We start from the raw sequence: 20,883 nt of genomic DNA, 5'->3' as shown, positions 1-20,883 counted from the left end.
ATAATACTAAACTGCAACAGAGTCTCTCTGGCAAACCACCATGTAAAGGAAAACCTCTTATTATAATCTACGATGACCTTCCTGACTTGGATGCCAATCAACTAAGATAGGTAGCATATGAATAAAATTTTGAATGGGAACTTGAAAGGGATCATTTTGACTTGTAGTTTATTTCAAAATTTAAGACTGGATTAAAAGAAAAGAAGACAGTTCACCACATAGTGGAGGTAGGACCTAACCCTGAGGAATCCCCTTCTCAACACAAATAGGGTTTATGTAGGTTTTGAAGCCATAACTGTGAAGGTCTAAATATAACAATTATAATCATGTGTCAAAGAAGTGCACCAGAGTAGAAACCACTTGTCTTCACTGCAGGGAAGATGGACATGAGAAGGCAGCCTGGGGAAAGAGCAAACAGAGCTCAACTTGAATACCATGTTTGAGAAGAGGAAGGTTGTGTGAGAGACTAATAACACATGTTGATGAAGCAGAACAAGGTAAGAAGGTAACTTGCAAATGTGAAGGAGGGGCAATTCTCCATTCAGGGGAAAGGGAAATGGGGATATGGCATGGACTTTCTGGGGTGGGGGTGGGGGTGGGGGTGGGGATTATGAGGGTCATTCAATAATTAAAGAGAAAATTGGTCAGTAAGTTTGGTACTTTTATGGCTTTAAGTTGGTGTCTTCAATGGAATGGGCCCTGATCAGCTGAGGTATCAATATATATATATATAACCTCAAAAATACATTTCAAGAGGGCGAGTCCGCTTGAAACGTCCACATTAGTTGAACAACATTCTGTTGAGAAACCAGCAGATATATACTGCAGAATGTCTAAAGTTTATGGTGAAGGTAATATGAATCGTGCAAATTAATACAAGTGGGCAGAGCAGTTCAAAAATGGTCGCAACTCAGTGACTGACAAACACCATTCTGGCCAACCAGTTGCAGTTTTGACTCCATCACTTGAAAGTGACATTATTCGTGCCGACCGCCATGTGACTGTGGAAATGATAGTTGATAAGGCTCAAGTTAGTACTAGTACAGTTCATAACGTTATTTATAACAAGCTGAAGTACTGCAAAACATGTGTAAGATCAGTCCCAAAGGAGTTGATGCCGCTACACAAGGGAACAAGGTTGAGAGTGTGCACAGAGCTAAAGGAATGTTATGAAAGAGAAGGTGAGCACTTCCTCAACAAAATTTTAACTTGCGACGACACTTGGGTTCACTTTTATGAGCCAGAATCAACAAGACAAAGCATGGAGTCTAAGCACACCAACTCATCTGTCAAGAAAAAATTCAAAACTCAAGCATCAGCATGAAAAGTCATTTTGACAGTGTTTTGGGATGCTAAGGTCCAGTTTTTTTGTGATTATGTTGAAGAGCAGTGTACAATGAACAGCCAATACCATTCAGATTTGCTTTTAAACAAGGCGTAGCCAGTCGTGAGAGAGAGAGATGTCGTTGGTCTCAGAGGAGAGGTGTGATTCTCCAGCAAGACAACAAGCCCTCATATTGCTCAACTAACCCATGAAACCATAGACAAAAAGGGCTGGGAAGTACGGCCTCATCTTCCTTACAGTCCTGATTTAACACCTAGTGGTTTCCATTTGTTTGGTGCACTGAAGGAGGCATTACGTGGGAAGAGGTTCCAGAACAACAAGGATGTGAAAAAGTTTGTGAGAAATTGGTTCAAACATCAAGATAAAGAGTTCTTTGCCGTCAGAATAAAAAAAAGCTTGTAGCCTGCTGGAACAAGTACATAAATGTTCAAGGGGATTATGTTGAAAACCAAAGAGAATATTGTTTTGTAAATATAAATGCATTTTTCTCCAGACCAATACGTCTCTTTAGTTACTGAATTAACCATGTATACTTTATCTGAATGGAATTTGTGTAACATTTGCCAAAGCTAGAAATGTGAATTGCACACTGAAAAACAGTACAATAATGCTCCAGCAAAGAAAGTATCAAAATTCAGTACAACGAGATGTCGAGCACAACTAGTACAGGCAAAAAATAGAGAGAGTAAAATAGGCATAAATCCACAACAAATCTGAAGATGCATTCTGCTTTATTGGAATGAAAGAACCTTCGAACCTGCTAACAGCACTGAGACATATAATAGGAATCAAACACTCAGAGAGAAATTCTGTAGTGTTTCTTTTACCTGATGCAGCAGGCTCTGCTCAACTGGAATCAAAGAATGTACTTACCGACCCTCAGCTTCTGGACGATTTACTGCTTGGACAAAATTGTTAAGGTTTTCGTGGCCACTTGTTGACAAACTGCCTGTTGGCTTCTGTCTAGGGTTCTTCAGTCGATGTTCGTCTGATGATTTTTCTGACATTTCGTCAGCACGAGTGGTTGGCATTGTCAAAGTTTCACCTTCCATTTCTGGTAGAAGACTGGAGATGAGCTCGCGGCTGCAGACTATATGGACCTGGCATGCCAATGTCCGAGGGATTCTCCACAGTCATTTCTAGTGCAGTTCTCTTGCTACCTCGTGATGGTCGTCCGCTGCAGCACAGGAAGCCAGAATCCGTTTACCTTAAGACTTTCCTCTTTCTTGTTGAAGCTAATCTCATGTCAGTCTATTTCTACTGCTTCTCTGAACAAGCGGGCATGATAAGTCTTCTCTACAGCCAGAACATCCGTGTCAGCGAATTTTACTACACTGTCGATCTCGCACATCGCATGCTCTGCCACAGCCAATTTCTCCACCTGCCCCAACCTGGAATGTTGTTCATGTTTTGTAATCCTGGTATTGATTGATTGTCCAGTCATTCCAGGAGAAGCTGTAGAAATACGCAAACACGAGAACAGCTTCAATAAGAAAGAGGAAAGCTTCAAGGTAAATGGATCCTGGCTTCCTGTGCTTCAGCAAATGACCAACGCAGGTAGAAAGAACTGCACCAGAAATAACTGCAGAGAAGCCCTCGGACGTTGGCACGCCACGTACATACAGTCCGCGGCCCCGATCTCGGCTCCAGTCTGCCACCAGCAATGGAGGGTTAAGCTTTGACAATTCCAGCCACTTGTACTGGTGAAACGTCAGAAAAATTATCAGATGAACGTCAGCCAAAGAACCTGAGACATAGGCTAACAGGCGCTTTGTTACTGCTTAGAGTTTTTAATATAAGAAATATAGAAGACAATACTGATGAGCTGCATAAGCAATTTGTTATATCACATGACAAGAGTAGGATTTGACCCTCAGCAACAAAGGCTACAATGCTACTTTCACATATAGTATTCATGGATGGACACAACATGTTGAAAAATAATCCATCTAAACTGTATGAGAAGTCAGGCTGTCACGCATGAAATTTTCCGGGTAGCTGAGGAAATAAAGTTGGACATTCTATCACATCATATACAAAGGTGGAAAAATCCACGGAAAGTCAGTCACAGTTCAGGCTGTCATACATGGTCAAAGACTGATGACAGCCATTGCCATATTTAATACGAATATCTCAACTATAAAAGTTACACAATATTGTAATGAACACATGACTTGTGTAGAGGTTCTGACAGTCAGAGGAAGTTTGATATTTTGTCCCAATATACACAGATGGAAAATAAAACTTACAACACCAAAAAATAATTAGTACAGAGCAACAAAGTTTTGGGAATACACTTGTCTAGATAACATATTTAAGTGATTATCATTGCAAGACCACATGTTAATGTAACCATGAGATAAGCCACTGCAAATGTGAAATGCTGGTACATTAAGAACCAGTGTAGCTGACAGAATGTTGAATGGAAGCAAGTAAACATGCACGCATTGTGTTGTACAGGTTCGAGATGTCAGTTTGTGCGATAAGTAAACATGCATGCATTGTGTTGTACAGGTGCGAGATGTCAGTTTGTGCGATAAAGTCCCATGCCTCTTGCACTTGGTCAGTCAACACAGGGATGGTTAATGCTGTTTGTGGATGATACTGGAGTTGTAATTCAATGTTGAGCCACAGGTGCTTGACTGGAGACAGATCTGATAGATTGAGCGGCGCAAAGCAACATATTGACACACTGTAGGGCATTTTGTGTTAGAACAACGGTACATAGACAAGCATTATCCCATTGGAAAAAAACCCTCTGGAAAGCCATTCATGAATGACAGCACACCATGTCAAATCGCAGGACACACACAATTTAGCAGTCAGGGCGTGTGGGATAACCATGAGAGTGCTCCTGCTGTCATACGAAATTGCACCCCAGACCATAACTTCGCGTGTAGGTCCAATGTGTGTAGCATGCAAACAGGAAATCAACAGAAGACGAAGTAAATGAGGTGATGAAGACCTGGAGGAGAGGGAAAAAAAAGCTAAGAATAAATATGTTGTAGCCGTAATGGTGAACATCGCCGAGGCTTTCGATCACTTATGGTGGCCAGCACTTTATAACCGCCTGAGGGACTTTGACTGCCCATAAGCATTACACAACTGTTAAGAACTATTTTCAAAACAGAGAAACAACTCTGCCATGCCCAGGTACATGTCAATGACCTGATGATCATTGTGGAGGAAAGTTCCAGAGGCAACCTGGTTGTTTGATGGAACATAGTCCTTCAACAATTACCTTAGTGTTACCAAGGAGTTAAATTGCCTTTTGAACCTGAAAAGACCCTGTATGTGTTGATAAATGGAAACTTTTAAGAGGCAAAGTCATGAAATTAAGCAACAGGTTCACAAAGAGAACAGCAGTCACCATATAAGTAGGCAATTTCTTAGCCAAGTGACAATATTATAGTGCATATATTGAAGAAATGAGCAACAGATGCAGGAACATGATGAACAAAATTATTAGTCTAGTCAGTTATGATTTAAATACATTGCAAACAATAAGAACATGTTGTAACGCTAACCTAACTGCAATAATTGGATATTGTGCAAGTTCTTGGGTCCACAGACTAATACTCTTAACACCAGCAAATGTAGTTAACAGGGTGCAACATGGAATACGTCCACATCTAAATGACTACATTGTGTTCCACATATAAACGTCTGACAATGGGTTCATCGATCCTCTTTCACACTATTTCTCTACTGTTCCCTTGAACATCAAATGGGGAAAAAAAAGAAGCACTTAAATTTTTCTATGCAAACTCTGATTTATTTTATTATGATGATCATTTCTCCCTATGTAGGTGGGTGTCAACAGAATATTTTCACATTTGGAGGAGAAATTTGGTGATTGAAATGTCGTGAAAAGATATTCCTGCAACGAAAATTACTTTTGTTTTAATGATTGCCATCCCAACTTGTACATCATATCCATTTCATGATAGAACACAATGAGCTGCCATTCTTTGAAATTTTTTGATGTCCTCCATCAATCCCGTCTGGTAAGGATTCCATATCACACAGCAGTACTGTAGCAGATGACAGAAAAGCTTAGTGTAAGCAGTCACTATGGTAGACCTGTTGCATCTTTTTAAGTGTTTTGCCAATAAAAGTAAATCTTTGGTTCATCTTCCCTACAACATTATCTATTCGATTCTTCCAATTTTTTACCTGTAATTGTAATTTCCAGATATTTAGTTGAACTGACAACCTTTAAATTTGTGTGATTTACCGTGTAACCAACATTTAACGGACTACTTCGAGAACTCGTGTGGATTATCTCACACTCGTCATTATTTAGAGTCCATGGCCATTTTTAACACTGTCTTGTATAAATAATTTTGCAAATGCTTTTGATCTTCTGATGACTTTACTACACAGTAAATGAGAGTATCATCTGCAAACAGCTGTTCAGATATCAGTTAGTATAAATTGTGACTTTCTGACAAGAAACCACAAATGCAATAACACAACTGAGACAATACTGCAAAGTCGCACAATTTGATTGGAAGCTACTTGTGAGGAGCAGTGTCATTAGTCTTCTGTAAATTCATAAATACGGAATCAACGTGTGATCCCCTGTAGGTAGCACTCCTTAATTCATAAGGATAAAGAGCTAGTTTTGTTACATAAGAGCAATATTTTCTGAATCCACACTGATTATGTGTCAATAGATTGTTTTCTTCGAGGTAAATCATAATGTTCGAAAACAGTATATTTTCCAAAATCCTTCTGCAAATCAACATCAATGATATGGGTCTGACCTGCGAAACTATCTAGCCTCTAGGTACTAATTTTTCATAGAGCAAGCAGTTTTATATTATTGCTAAGTATGGAGCTATTACATCAGTGTACTCTGAATGGAACCCAACTGTTATACAATCTGGACTGTAAGACTTGGCTTTATTAAATAATTTAAGCTGCTTCAGTACACCAAGGATATCTGCTTCTCAGTTAGTCATGTCAGTAGCTATTCTTACTTCAAGTTTTGGAATGTTTACTTTGTCTTCTTTAGTGAACAAATTTCAGAAAACTACTTCAGCTGATGAGAGCTTTTCGTACTGTGTCAACTGAGGTGTTGCAAGTAATACTTCGAATACATCCACTCGGACCTCCAGATACAGAAGAAAGTTGCAATATATTGGCTGAAGAAACAAAAATACCATAAATCACTAAATTATAAGGAAAACGGGCTGCAAGCAAGCAGCAAATTCACAAACTGACCCTCCACCTGTGACACATCTATGGTTTTGTCCCAAATGTAAAAATAAAACAATCAAACACACACACACACACACACACACACACACACACAAACACAAACACACACACACACACACACACACACACACACACACACACACACAGGGAATGAGGCACCAGAATCCCTCAAGAGGCTTGACACACTTCTTGATGGGTTATGGGCCTTGCGCCGCCTACTACCCACTTAACTGCGGGTACATTTAGAGGTTTCTAAATGTACCTGCAGTTAAGTGGGCATGCCTGAACATACTCACTGGGGATGTCCACAGGATGCCAATTTTGCTGATACTAATCAGCAGCAGCTGAACCGGCACAGAAGACTTGGTGCCAACAAGACACTCCTCTGCGAGGCAGAAAGGGAGAGGCTGGACAATACTGTTGATGCTATTTCAAGAAAGGCTGGGGTAGTACGTTACATTACCAATCAACCCCCATCTAGTGCACTGCTATAGGTTGTGACAGAAGATTGAGAAGCAACACAGCGAAGACAGCTGAGGTCAACAGTTGTGGCAGATGAACAGCTAACATAGCATGGATAACAACCTGAACAACACCACTGCACTGTAAGCATACCTGCAGGCAGTGTCTCATCACCTGAGGAAACAGATCTGGAGTGACTGTAATCCTCACTGGCAAATCCCTCCACACCGGGAAGCTGTTCCCTGCAAGTAAGGAACCAGCAGGATGTGCCTACGAACTGGGGAGCAGTGGAGTGCATTGTGGAATGTGGTAGATAAGCACTGTTTTTGTTATAATAGTGGTAGACGGATTTGATAGTAGCTGTAGGTTTTATTTATCAATAGTAGAAATTGCTATGGAAATGAGAAGCAGTGTTGTTTGGATGTAATAATACATATTGTATAATTAGTTTCTGAAGTATAGAAAGAACATTGCTGTTGGTAGTTATAATATGTGTATGAGTGAATACAGGCCACATTTAAATTTTAAGTAACATGCTACGATGTAATAATAAAAATCTCAAGCCCTGGTCTTCAAAAAATATGACAAAAATACAACTGAATATTTCGCAGTGCTTGGAAATAGTATAGTATGAAGATATAAGATGATGTGGTTGGCAGGAGAGCCAACACCGTATAACTAAGGAGGCCGAAATGCATGCATTTTAGCTCACGCAGGCTGGCGTGAGGTCTGGAACATGACAAGGGAATTAGAATTGAGAAAAACGGACATAGCTGCTGGAATACTTAACTTTAATCCATTCATGACGAACGTTGGTCTGGACGGTACATATTTTACAATATCAATAGTAACGGATAATGGCACCTTGCTGGGTCGTAGCAAATAACGTAGCTGAAGGCTATGCTAACTATCATCTCGGCAAATGAGAGTGTAGAGGTCAGTGAACCATCGCTAGCAAAGTTGGCTGTACAACTGAGGCGAGTGCTAGAAGGTCTCTCTAGACCTGCCGTGTGGTGGCGCTCGGTCTGCAATCACTGATAGTGGCTTATACACGGGTCTGACATATACTACCGGACCGCGACCGATTTAAAAGCTACCACCTAGCAAGTGTGGTGTCTGGCGGTGACATCACATAAGAAAAGTATGATTTCCTTTATTTACTGATAAACTGTGTTACACAATTCAGGAAACAGGTCTAGTAACGGGAGTTACACAGCAGTTAAATACAAGACCACACATCAGGTAGCCACTAGCAAAGCATTTTTACCCCTCTGAAGAAGTGTCAAAAATAAGTGCAGTATGGCCGATCTACTGCGAGATAAATAGAATGTTGTCATCTCTGAACAACGAGGTATTTGCTTTTCATAGCAAAAAGCATGTACATAACAATAATACTGTGATAAAACAATTCATTGCTCAGAATGGTTATTAATATCTAAGATTTATCTTCTTTTGCTGTTGTAATAGAAGCAGTAGTTGAAGTGTTGTCAGTAATTGTAAAAGATGAAAACAGAAATAATACTTGCACCTTTTTTACATGACAGAAGCAGATGTAACAAAGGCTGTTGGTGCTACTGCTACTGCTGCTGCTGCTGCTGCTGCTGCTTAAGGGCTGAAGAGATTAAACTTCTACGATCACTAGCCTCTTATTTACCCTCTCCCCTCCCCCGCCCCAGAACAATCTATGTGCCCCATCTGTCTGCATCTACAGTTAATCCTAGGTGCAAGTGTGAAAACATTTTCGAAATGTTTTTATAGCAGGTATCTGAAGTGAAATGTGGGTATCAGTCCAATATTTACCCATTGGGATATGGGGAAAAGAGGTGTGCAGGCTGGCCAGTTCACAAGACCTCACAGTTAATCTGTGAAGTAAATGTGTACCAGATCAGGCTTATTTCCCCGAATCCCAGAAGCAGTTTGTTAATGCACTCAGCTAACCAGGTGGATGAGGCAAAAAAAGGCTAAAGGAGAATGTGACCAAGGTGATACTAACTGAGTCTTTTTCTAGAGCGGGAAAGATGATGTAACTGTCAATAGAAAGTGATACAAGAGAAAATTTACATTGAGAGTGATGTCACAGCAATGACTCCAGCAGCTTTGCAGCTTGAGATATTAAATACAGCAGTTATGAGCATGAAATTCTGTCCTTTATGTGGCACATTTTCATACCCATAAGTTGTTGCTAAATATAACCTCTGAGACACCCACACAAAAAAGCTCATGTTAAGAGTCAACACACACTACGATCAACATAACTCATTGAAAATGTCATCAGAATACAATGATGTACATCCTTTCGAACATGAAACCACAGAAACTGTATAGAATTGTAACATATCAGAATAGTAGTTATTGCTGATTTGAACCCAGGTGCTCCCTGTGAACTGTGAACACAGGATACATTCAAACAATATGTCCATGCCTATGAAACACCTGCATAGCAACACTGTTTTGTAGTTCACCATTTAGGATTCCTTTTTGAGGAGGAGGAGGAGGAGATTAGTGTTTAATGTCCCCTCGACAACAAGGTCATTAGAGACGGGATTCCTTTTCAAGTCAAGTTCTTAATCTCTTAAATGGGACAACATACACTGCAATTCTTGTAGAGAGAAAAGAATTTTGAACTTTCTGGTATGAGTTACAGCTATGTGTGAAAAATATTTCCCCATTTATAAAGCAGTAAACATAATATGATCACACCAGTCTTGAGTTTTGGCATCCTGGAGCACAGATGCAATCTGGCACTGAACAAGAATGTTCACACTTTGGGACAAAAATGTAAGCCTTGATGAACAATTAAGTTCCAATTCATTTATTAGCTACTGTTTGCAAAACACCTTAATTTCATTTGTTATGTTTCTCTTTAATTCATCTCAACTTAAAAATTTCATTTATTTACACCAACATCCCACTGTGTCACATCCTAGTGAGATGTAAAAACCATCACAATCTTATTCATGAACTAAGTCTACATTCTAAATGCCAAAAAGTGCCAGATATTGTGCTGGTAGTTGTATATCCCTCATGTACAATACACTGATCCATGGACATTCATGCCAGATGAAGCTAGAAACTTATACCAACAATGTCAAACAGCTTATTCTAGCATTCACTGATACGTATAACAGAATCAATGAATAAATAGGTTAGTACACAATGTACTCGATTGTTAGCCATCCATAAACAAAATAAAAGAGATGAAAATTGATAACACAATACAATTGCAGGGCAAACTACATAACTGCCTAAGCTAAAGGACCTGATAAAACTACGATGTAGGCTGTGACTAATCAATAGTAGAAATAAGATAATTCCTGTGAACTTACCTCTATAGAAAAACAGTTGGAACACATGTAGAATAATCAGGACAGGAAAGAAAGCATTGAGATGAACATCAAATGCATAACCCCACTCAACATCCTGATCTCGACATGACGGTTTTATCATGTATCTGTTAGTAACAAACCTAAAAAAAAGAAATTATGATTTTGTACTTACAGTCTGCTATTACCCTAAAATTTACAAAGTTGAAACCAACATTCTAAGACATTTGCAAAAAGAAAATGTGTTTCATGTAGTTTATTTACATTTTTAAAACATTTGATCAATTCTACAAACAGTTTGATATGTGAACTTATAATTACAAACACAATTACTATCACTGGTCACTAACTTTTTCATTTGAAAGCAAAAAAGATGAACAACCAATCGGCAAGCAACAGACCGTATTTAGAAGACCTGTGGTATGATAGGAGCCAGTTAGACACACTGCTTTCCTTTGCAAGTCTCTCACATGTGATACTGTACATCTGACACATGCACACGATACTTACAACTGTTTTGGCAGTAAACAGTGTTTCTAGCTGTGGAATAGCTATGGATGACAGGGTATGCCGCCTATGAAATCCAGGAGGGAATGATTTTTCCACAGTCTACCTTGTCTATGGTCACTACAAGTACCACGAATAGTAGAAATTTCATACACTGCATTTTGTTGTACTGGATTTTAATTGCAGATATGACAGGCCACAGTGTAGCAGATTATTAGCCAATTCAATGCTGTAAGAAGCTGCATGTGAGTAGCCATACAATTTAGAACAATCTATACTCGTTATGGGTTGCAGGAACCAGCAGCACACTTGAATAAATCTGATACACATATATAAAAGACCACAGTGCCTGGCATGATCACAAAAGAACCATCACAGAATATTTTATAAAAAGGTAAACAAACCACCTGGCTTTTGAGTTGTGGTAAATCTTAGTACAGGTTAATGACAGGGGACAAGCGCATTGAAAAATATGTATGGTGATGCACCTGTCTTTTCAGTTTGGTACAGTTCAGGCCAGTGGTGGTGGAAATTTTTACATGGGATGAATGGGATGCCTGACATGTTTGTTACTACCAATCACAAGGAAATGATACAGCCATTTGCTGGCACAGCATGAGAACCAGATTGTCCACCTCAGCAACCTGTTTGAGATATGAAAAAAAAGATACTTTCATAATCCTACTGTAAACAACTGGAATGTTCACATCTTGGAATGCAAAAACTGATCTGTCAAGAGCTACTGAGAATGCATGGATCATGTGTCTTGTCAAGTCATTGCCACAGCATGCATGTCAGAATTGTTATTGGGGTGACATGGCCTGTCCTGCATTACTTTTTTTTTTCCCTAGCAAAACTGAATATGTGAAAAGGGAAAATGGTCAAACTGATAAAATATAGATTTCAGCATTATACATCATTAGCTGCTTTCATTATCATCATCATGGTACCAAAGGTGGATTTTATAATTACATAATATCTGCTACTTCCTGACTAATCTGTTCAGTTTACAGCACAGGATTTCTCACTGGTATCTCTTATAGCTACCACAGTGGAATGTTCCCAATGACTCATACAAGATGGCACGGCTTAAACTATCACAGACAACTTCTGTATCCATATCTTCTTCTTCTGGAACCAGTGTTATAAGAACATGGGAGGATAGCAGTGTTTATTACTCAAACTGCTGGAGCTATGTCTGGATAGTATCATTTTAAAAAGAGAATGGTTTTTATGGAACCAGGAACAGTCAGGTTTAGGTGTTATTTCTGCGTGTAGGTCCCATATTTGTTCAGAACCCTCTGCAATTGCAGAGAGCTTCAGGTTGGTTGTTTGGCTTGATAGTTAAAAGGACCAAACAACTAGGTCCCCAGTCCCTTTGCCTTCGAACAAACAGGTCTGTATGACTGTAGATCAGAGATAGCCTACTGCACAAAACTCAGGTGAAGAGAAAACCGAGATTTACTAACGTCAGCAAAGATGAGGTAAAGGACAAAAAGAAGACAAGGAGGTAAAGGAAGAAAGGGAAGGAAGGTGCCTCATCTAGGGAGCAGCCGGAAGCCACTGATAGCAGAGTGCAATGAGGGAACATACACCCCCCAGCCCCTGCCATATAACAGAGGTACTCTACTCTGAGACTACCTTGGAGAAACAAAAGATGAACAAGTCTTAACACACCACATGAAGGGGAGGGGGGGGGGGGGAGAAGAGTAAAAGAGCAGGTAATGAGAGGATCAGGATGGACCATCAAGCCCAGAAGGCTACAGCCCGGTTTGGGCAGAGGCGCATATGAGTGTTCTGCCAATCCCTCAATGGGCTGATAAGGCTAAGCAGCCCTCCCTTAAAGAGCGTGGTAAAAAAACGTGTCATAAATAAAACCTAAAAACCTAATTCAGCTGTGGGGCATCGTCTCCTAACACTAGTGGTAGGGAATCAGGGAGATTAAGAGTCTTATGTAGGGTCACTAGGTTGGTTGGTTGGTTTGTGGGGGTTAAAGGGACCAGACTACTTAGGTCATCGGTCCCTTGTTCCACGACCATAATAATACACGAAGAAAAGTCCAACAAGCAATAAACACATAACGGAGACGACAAGGGACGACACAGTACAAGAAAGACATAGACGAAGACCAGAGAAAAGAGATTAAAAGACACACAGAGTGCGACGGTCATTGGCCGACCATGAAAATAAAACTGGAAAGGCCAACAACCAAGGGACACATTAAAACACCACAAACTAAAACCCCAGGCCAAAAGCCACAGTCGACACTAAAAAAAATAAAAAGGGACTCTCATATTGAATGATAAAAACCCCCTGCTCGAATAAAACGGAGAACTAAGTCAGCCATAGTAGAGTCATCGGTTAAAAGAGCAGGGAGTGTATCAGGCAGCGCGAACGTCTGCCTGAGGGCAGTTAAAAGTGGGCAGTCTAGTAAGACGTGTACCACGGTCAGGGCCAATCCGCAGCGACAGAGAGGCGGGTCGTCACGGCACAAGAGATACGCGTGCGTGAGCCGGGTATGTCCTATGCGGAGCCGGCAGAGGACGACAGCGTCCTTGCGAGACCCCCGCATGGAGGAGCGCCACACACTGGTTGTCTCCTTGACTGCCCGAAGTTTGTTGGGAGAGGGCAGGGTGCGCCACTCATCACGCCAAGCAGCAAGGACCTTCTGCCGCAATACGGATCGGACGTCACTCTCTAAAAGACCGATCTCCATGGCCGGGGAACTGACCGCCCGTTTCGCCAGTTCGTCAACCCGCTCGTTACCCGGGATGCCGACGTGACCCGGGGACCAAACAAAGGTGACAGAGCGGCCGCAACGGACGAGAGTATGGAGGGACTCCTGGATGGCCATCACCAGACGGGAACGAGGGAAACACTGGTCAAGAGCTCGTAAACCGCTCAGGGAGTCACTACAGATGACAAAGGACTCACCTGAGCGGGAGCGGAGAAACTCTAGGGCACGATAGATGGCAACCAACTCGGCAGTGTATACACTGGAGCCAGCTGCCAATGACCGTTGCTCACAATAATCCCGTAGAGTGAGAGCGTAACCAGTGTGACCAGAGAGCACCGAACCGTCGGTGTAGGCCACCGCCGCGTTCGGAAACTCGGCCAGGATGGAAAGAAAGCGGCGGCGGAGGGCCTCCGGAGGCACTGAGACCTTCGGACCCTGTGCCAAGTCGAGCCGAAGGCACGGTCGGGGCACACTCCACGGGGGCAGACGGAGATTGGCCCGGAAAACAGGCGGCAGAGGAAAAAAGTCAAGGCCACGGAGAAGGTCCCGGAGGCGAACCGCAATGGGACACCCTGACCGGGGCCGCCTGTCTGGAACATGGACGATCGAGCGCGGGAACAGGAGACGGTAGTTTGGATGCCCTGGCATGCTATAAACGTGCGCGGCATAGGCGGCCAGAAGGCGGTCACGCCGGATCCGCAATGGAGAGACACCAGCCTCCACAAGTATGCTGTCGACGGGGCTTGTCCGGAACGCTCCCGTGGCGAGGCGGATCCTGCAGTGGTGTATGGGATCCAGCAATCGCAATGCTGAAGGCGAGGCAGAACCGTACGCCACACACCCATAATCAAGGCGGGACTGGATCAGCGCTTGATATAGGTGGAGGAGGGTGGACCGGTCGGCACCCCACCTGGTGTGGCTTAAGCAACGGAGAGCGTTTAAGTGCCGCCAGCATGTTTGCTTCAGCTGCCTAATATGGGGCAGCCAAGTCAACCGGGTATCGAATACCAGTCCCAAGAACCGATGCGTCGCGACCACAGCAAGAGGTTCACCGTCAAGGTAAAGGCGCGGCTCAGGGTGAACCGTGCGACGCCGGCAGAAATGCATAACGCAGGTCTTCGCGGCCGAAAACTGGAAGCCGTGCGCTACAGCCCATGACTGCGCCTTGCGGATGGCACCTTGCAGCTGCCGTTCAGCAGCGGCGATGCCACTGGAGCTGTAATATAGGCAGAAGTCGTCCGCATATAAAGAAGCCGCGACGGACGACCCCACCGCCTCAACGAGCCCATTGATGGCAATTAAAAACAGGGACACACTGAGGACAGACCCCTGTGGGACCCCGTTCTCCTGGACCCGGGAGGAACTATGCGACGCAGCTACTTGCACGCGGAAGGAACGATAAGAAAGAAAATTCTGAATAAAAATCGGGAGCGGGCCCCTAAGGCCCCACCCATGAAGTGTGGCCAGGATGTGATGGCGCCAAGTCGTATCGTATGCCTTCCGCATGTCGAAGAAGACGGCAACCAGATGTTGGCGGCGCGCAAAGGCTGTACGGATGGCAGACTCCAGGGAGACCAGATTATCGACGGCAGAGCGGCCTTTACGGAACCCACCCTGAGACGGAGCCAGAAGGCCCCGAGACTCGAGGAGCCAACTCAACCTCCGGCTCACCATACGTTCCAGCAACTTGCAAGGAACGGTGGTGAGGCTTATGGGGCGATAGCTGTCCACCTCCAGCGGGTTCTTGCCAGGTTTCAATACGGGGAGGACTATGCTTTCCCGCCATTGAGATGGGAAAACACCCTCGACCCAGACGCGATTGAAAAGATCTAGGAGGCGTCGCTGGCAAGGCACTGAGAGGTGTTTCAGCATCTGGCTGTGAATGCGGTCTGGTCCAGGAGCCGTATCAGGGCAAGCAGAAAGTGCGCTCTGGAATTCCCATTCGCTGAAAGGAGCATTGTACGACTCCGCGTGGCGCGTGTGAAAGGAAAGCCTCCGACTTTCCAACCGCTCTTTCCGGGAGCGGAAGGCCAACGGGTAGTTCGTTGACGCGGAACACTGAGCAAAATGCTCTGCTAACCGGTCCGCAATCGTGTCGGAGTCGGTGCACACTGCTCCATTCAGCGAAAGCCCAGGGACAGAGACAGGTGGCCGATAGCCTTGGAGTCGCCGAATCGTGGCCCAAACCTGCGATGCAGAGGTACGGACGCCAATGGTGGAAACATAACGTTCCCAGCACTCCTGCTTCCGTTGGCGAATAAGGCGTCGGGCTCGGGCGCGGAACTGTTTAAAAGCAATGAGGGTCTCCAACGACGGGTGCCGCTTATGGCGCTGAAGAGCCCGCCGGCGATCTCGAATCGCCTCTGCGATCTCGGGCGACCACCACGGCACAGTCCTCCGCCGAGGTGACCCGGATGTACAGGGAATCGCAGATGCCGCCGCAGAAACGATGCTGGTGGTGACCGACTGAACCACCGCATCAATCGGATCAGTGGAAGGAGGTGCGATCACTGCGACAGATGTAAATAAGTCCCAATCAGCCTTATTCAGAGCCCATCTGGAGGGGCGTTCAGAAGAGTGACGCTGTGGCAGTGACAGAAAGATGGGGAAATGGTCACTACCACATAAGTCGTCATGGACCCTCCAGTGGATGGATGGTGAAAGTCCGGGGCTGCAAATAGAAAGGTCAATGGCCGAAAACGAGCCATGGACCGCACTAAAGTGGGTCGCCTCTCCCGTGTTTAAAGGGCAGAGGTCAAGCTGTGACAGAAGAGTCTCGACATCTCTGCCCCGGCCAGTAATCGCGGCGCTACCCCACAAGGGGTTATGGGCGTTAAAGTCGCCCAGCAACACAAAGGGAGGCGGCAGTTGTCCTATCAATGCAGCCAACACATGACGAGAGACATCACCATCCGGCGGAAGGTACAAACTGCAGACAGTGATAGGCTGAGGCGTCCACATCCTTACAGTGACAGCCTCTAAGGGTGTATGAAGAGGCACACACTCGCTGTAGATAGAGTTAAGGACGTAGACGCAGACTCCACCAGACACCCTCTCATAAGCTGCCCGGTTCTTATAATAACCCCGATACCCTCGTAGGGCAGGGGTCCGCATTGCCGGAAACCACGTTTCCTGGAGGGCAATGCAGAAGAAAGGGTGACTGCTGACGAGTTGGCGGAGCTCAGCAAGGTGGTGGAAAAAACCGCTGCAGTTCCACTGGAGAATCACTTTGTCCATGGGCGAAATAGGCGTGAAGGGACCGAGGAGGCAGATCACGTCACTGGGTCACCTGCTGGCACCGATCGAGGACCAGTACAATCGGCGTCCTTGGCGTCTGAGGGTATGGCAAGATCCAGGTCCTCAGCGGACGCCAGGATCTCCACCACATCCTCAGACGCAGAGCCTGTATGGAGCGGTGGGGTGGATGCCACCGCGCGTTCCTTGGCCTTAGAGGCCGTCTTCTTCTTCGTCTTCTCTCTCTGCTCCTTGGGCTTTACTGGCTGGGAGGGCTCCACCGAGTCAGTCTCCGGGACGGAGGAGGAGCGGGAAGCCCTGCGACCAGCCGCTGGCCTGCTTTTCAGCCATTGGCTGACGTCACCCTTCCCAGAGGTGGAAACCTGGGAAGGGAGGGACCCGAGGGATCCCTTGCGAGAGAGAGTCGCCGAAGAAGTCGGACGCTTCTCCGGCTTAGAGTTGGGGACTTGTGTCCCCGATGGTTGGGGGGTCGTTGCTCCTGAGGTAGGTGGTGCAGGAGCAACAGATGGGGAAGTGCCCCCCACCATCAAGGGGGCAGGTGTAGTATTCCGGCTCAGAGTGTTCAGTGGAATCGGTGCAGCAGATGACAAAACTACTGTTTTGGCAGCGGTGGCATAGGAGCTGGTCAGAGCCACAGGATGTAGCCTCTCGTATTTCCGCTTAGCCTCAGTATAGGTCATGCGGTCCAGGGCCTTATATTCCATGATCCTTCGTTCTTTCAGTAGAACCTTGTAGTCTGGCGAGCAAGGGGAATGGTGTTCGCCGCAGTTCACACAGATGGGAGGCGGTGCACATACAGTATTAGGATGTGAAGGGCGTCCACAATCTCTGCATGTCATGCTGGAAGTACACCGAGATGACATGTGGCCGAACTTCCAGCATTTGAAACACCTCATCGGGGGAGGGATATAGGGCTTCACATCACATCGGTAGACCATCACCTTGACCTTTTCGGGTAGGACGTCACCCTCGAAGGCCAAGATGAAGGCACCGGTGGCTACCTGATTATCCCTCGGACCCCGATGGACGCGCCTGACGAAGTGAACACCCCGCCGTTCTAAATTGGCGCGTAGCTCGTCGTCTGACTGCAAGAGTAGGTCCCTATGGAATATAATGCCCTGGACCATGTTGAGACTCTTATGGGGTGTGATCGTGACGGAAACATCCCCCAACTTGTCACAAGCGAGTAACCGCCGTGACTGTGCAGAGGATGCCGTTTTGATCAATACTGCCCCAGAGCGCATTTTGGACAAGCCCTCCACCTCCCCAAACTTGTCCTCCAAGTGCTCGACAAAAAACTGAGGCTTGGTCGCCATAAACGATTCCCCATCGACTCGTGTACAGACTAAATAGCGAGGTGAATAAGGTTCGCTGCCAACCGTAGCCTTTCGTTCCTCCCATGGTGTGGCCAGGGAGGGGAACGATTGTGGATCATATGCCTGAGCGTTGTATTGAGGCCGAGAACGCTTAGAGACTGCTGGCGGCTGGCCGCCAGCAAGAGATGATGTACCACGCTTCATCGCGGGTCATCCGCCCTGATGCCACCTACTCCGACCAAGGGCCCTCCCCACGGGCGCCACCCAGCCTCAGCAACGACCACCTGGCGGGATGGCCATTGCCGGGAGTCCCGATGCCCCAAGGAGACAGGCATCTACTCCTTGGCATACGCGGGGAGTTAACGGCGCAGGCATCAGTAGAGCGATCCCTGTGTTGTCAGGGGGCTACAACCGACAGGGTACATGGCGGCCCCACCACAACGGACTGGCTACCGTGCTGGATTTCAGGTGAAATGTAGTCCATGATCGTCATTGGCGCATAAAGCGACACAGCAGAGCAGACTGCAAAAACCGCACCCAAGAACAAAGCCACGCCCTAGAGATGGTGAGTGGGCGGGACAGCTATGCGACGACGACCAACCAAGCTAGAGATGGTAATGAGCGATGGACACATTGCACCTTGTAAGGCGCCCTTCCCCAATCAGCTCGCTCTTCGGAAGAATTTAGAAGATGGAGGTCAAACCCGGTAGGGGACCATCACATAAGGCCGAAACGTTTGAGACTCCTTTTAGTCGCCTCTTACGACAGGCAGGAATACCGTGGGCCTATTCTTACCCCCGAACCCACAGGGGGGAGGGTCACTAGGTTAGGACAGCCCAGCAAAATGTAGACTCCCGTGAAACAAGAACCATGACAGTGGGGTGGTTCCTCACTACGGAGGAGATGACCATGAGTCAGCCAAGTATGGCCAATGCAGAGCTGTTAAAGGACAGTGGACTCCTTGCGAGAGCCCAGCAGGAGGATCTCCACAAATTCGTAGTCTCTTCTATCACCTGTAGTTAGTTTGGTAAAGTCAGTGTGAGCATTCCATATTCCAAGGCACCTAAAACTTGTCAGCGTAATATCAATTGGAGGTCTGTTTCCAGAATTCCAATCTCAAGAGTCAGTTTACTGGTAGCCAGTTTGGCCAGACTATCAGCAAGTTCATTCCCTGGGATCCTGGCATCGCCCAGGGTCCAGACGAAGGTGACCGAGCATCCACACTGTTCAAAGACATACAGGGAATCCTGAATAACATGGTGATGGTAGCACTGTTCAAGATTTTGCAAACTGTTCAAGTCGCTGCAGATGAGAAAGGACCCACCAGTGCAGGAATGGATATGTTCAAGAGCACAAGAGATGGCTACCACCTCCGCAGTGACAACACTGCAGCCATCTGGCAAGGAGAGTATTTCAGTATGTCCTACATGAGTATAAGCAAAGTCTAGATGATTAGCAACCATCGAGCCATCAAGGTAGACAACTTCTGGATCTTGGGATGTGCCAAGGATGGAGAAAAACTGGTGGCGCAGGGCCTCGCGATGAACTAAGTCTTTCGGACCTTGTGATAGGTCAAGACGAAGCTGTGGCTGAGGGATGCACCATGGAGGTATATGGCAGTGGGTCTAGAGGAGATGCGAAAGAGGAAACAACTGAAGTGCAGAGAGGATAAACTGGATGCAGATTGCAACTGTAATCCCTGATTGAGACTGTCATTGCAGGAGACTGATTACAGTGTTTGGAAAGAGGAGACAGTAATTCAGATGCTTAGTGAAGCAGTGAATGATAGTACCGTAACTGACCAGCTGTTGTTGATGCCTGATCTGCAATGGAGGGACCCAGCTTCCATGAGGATGCTGTTCACAGATCTAGTTCCAAAGGTTCCTGCCGCAAGTCGAACCCCACAGTGGAATGTTGGATCCAATATCTGCAATGCTGAGGGCGATGTCAAACTGTATGCCAGACACCCATAATCATGGTGAGATTGTACCAGGGCTTTGTAAAGCTGCAGAAGGGTAGAGTGATTTGCACCCCAGCTGGTGTTACTCAGGCAGCAAATTGTATTAAGGTGCAGCCAACACTTTTGCTTAAGATGGCAAAGATGGGGAATCCATGTCAACCGAGAATTGAAGACCAGTCCTAAAAAGCTATGTGTCTTCACCACACTGAGTAGCTGGTCGTCGAGGTAAAGTTCTGGTTGTACGTGAATTGTACATCGACAGAAGTGCACGACGTGAGTCTTGGCAGTGGAAAATCTAAAGCCATGGGTGACACCCCATGACTGAACATTTTGTATGCAGTCTTACAGTCGACGTTCAGTGACACCCACACCAAAGGAGCAATGGTAGTGGAAAAAGTCGTCAGCATAAAAGGAGGGTAGTACTGAGGACCCAGCAGCTGCTGCTAGACCACTGATGGCTACCAGAAAGAGAGGCACACTCAGTACAGAGCAATGCGGGCACCCATTCTCTTGGATATGGTGGGGGAGGAGGAGAGGGGGTACGTGGGGGGGGGGGGGTATTGTGTATTGTGGAACGCACCAACTCAACTTGGAACTTACAGTGTGACAGGAAGTTCTGGATGAAAATTAGGAGTGCAACCCGGAGACCCCACGCATGTAACGTAGCAAGAATGTGGTGTTGCCATGTGGTGTCATAAGCCTTTTGCAGGTAAAAGAAAATGGTTATAAGGTGTTGAAATCGGGCAAAAGCT

At 45.6% G+C, this 20,883-nt stretch overlaps 1 protein-coding gene across 2 annotated transcripts in view; it reads right to left on the bottom strand.

Moving 5' to 3' along the window:
- The window catches only part of LOC126297501 (protein unc-50 homolog A), a 107,234-nt gene that overhangs the window by 23,699 nt on the left and 62,652 nt on the right, over positions 1 to 20,883 (bottom strand). For both annotated transcript variants that reach the window (XM_049988387.1, XM_049988386.1), the window contains exon 5: positions 10,360 to 10,499. In XM_049988387.1, the coding sequence (XP_049844344.1) occupies positions 10,360 to 10,499 (140 nt within the window). The remainder of the gene's footprint in view (positions 1 to 10,359; positions 10,500 to 20,883) is intronic.

This window comes from Schistocerca gregaria, chromosome X, assembly GCF_023897955.1.
Source record: "Schistocerca gregaria isolate iqSchGreg1 chromosome X, iqSchGreg1.2, whole genome shotgun sequence".
NCBI lineage: Eukaryota > Metazoa > Arthropoda > Insecta > Orthoptera > Acrididae > Schistocerca > Schistocerca gregaria.
Note: the sequence above shows the minus strand (reverse complement) of the source record. Positions and strands in the feature narration are given on the sequence as shown.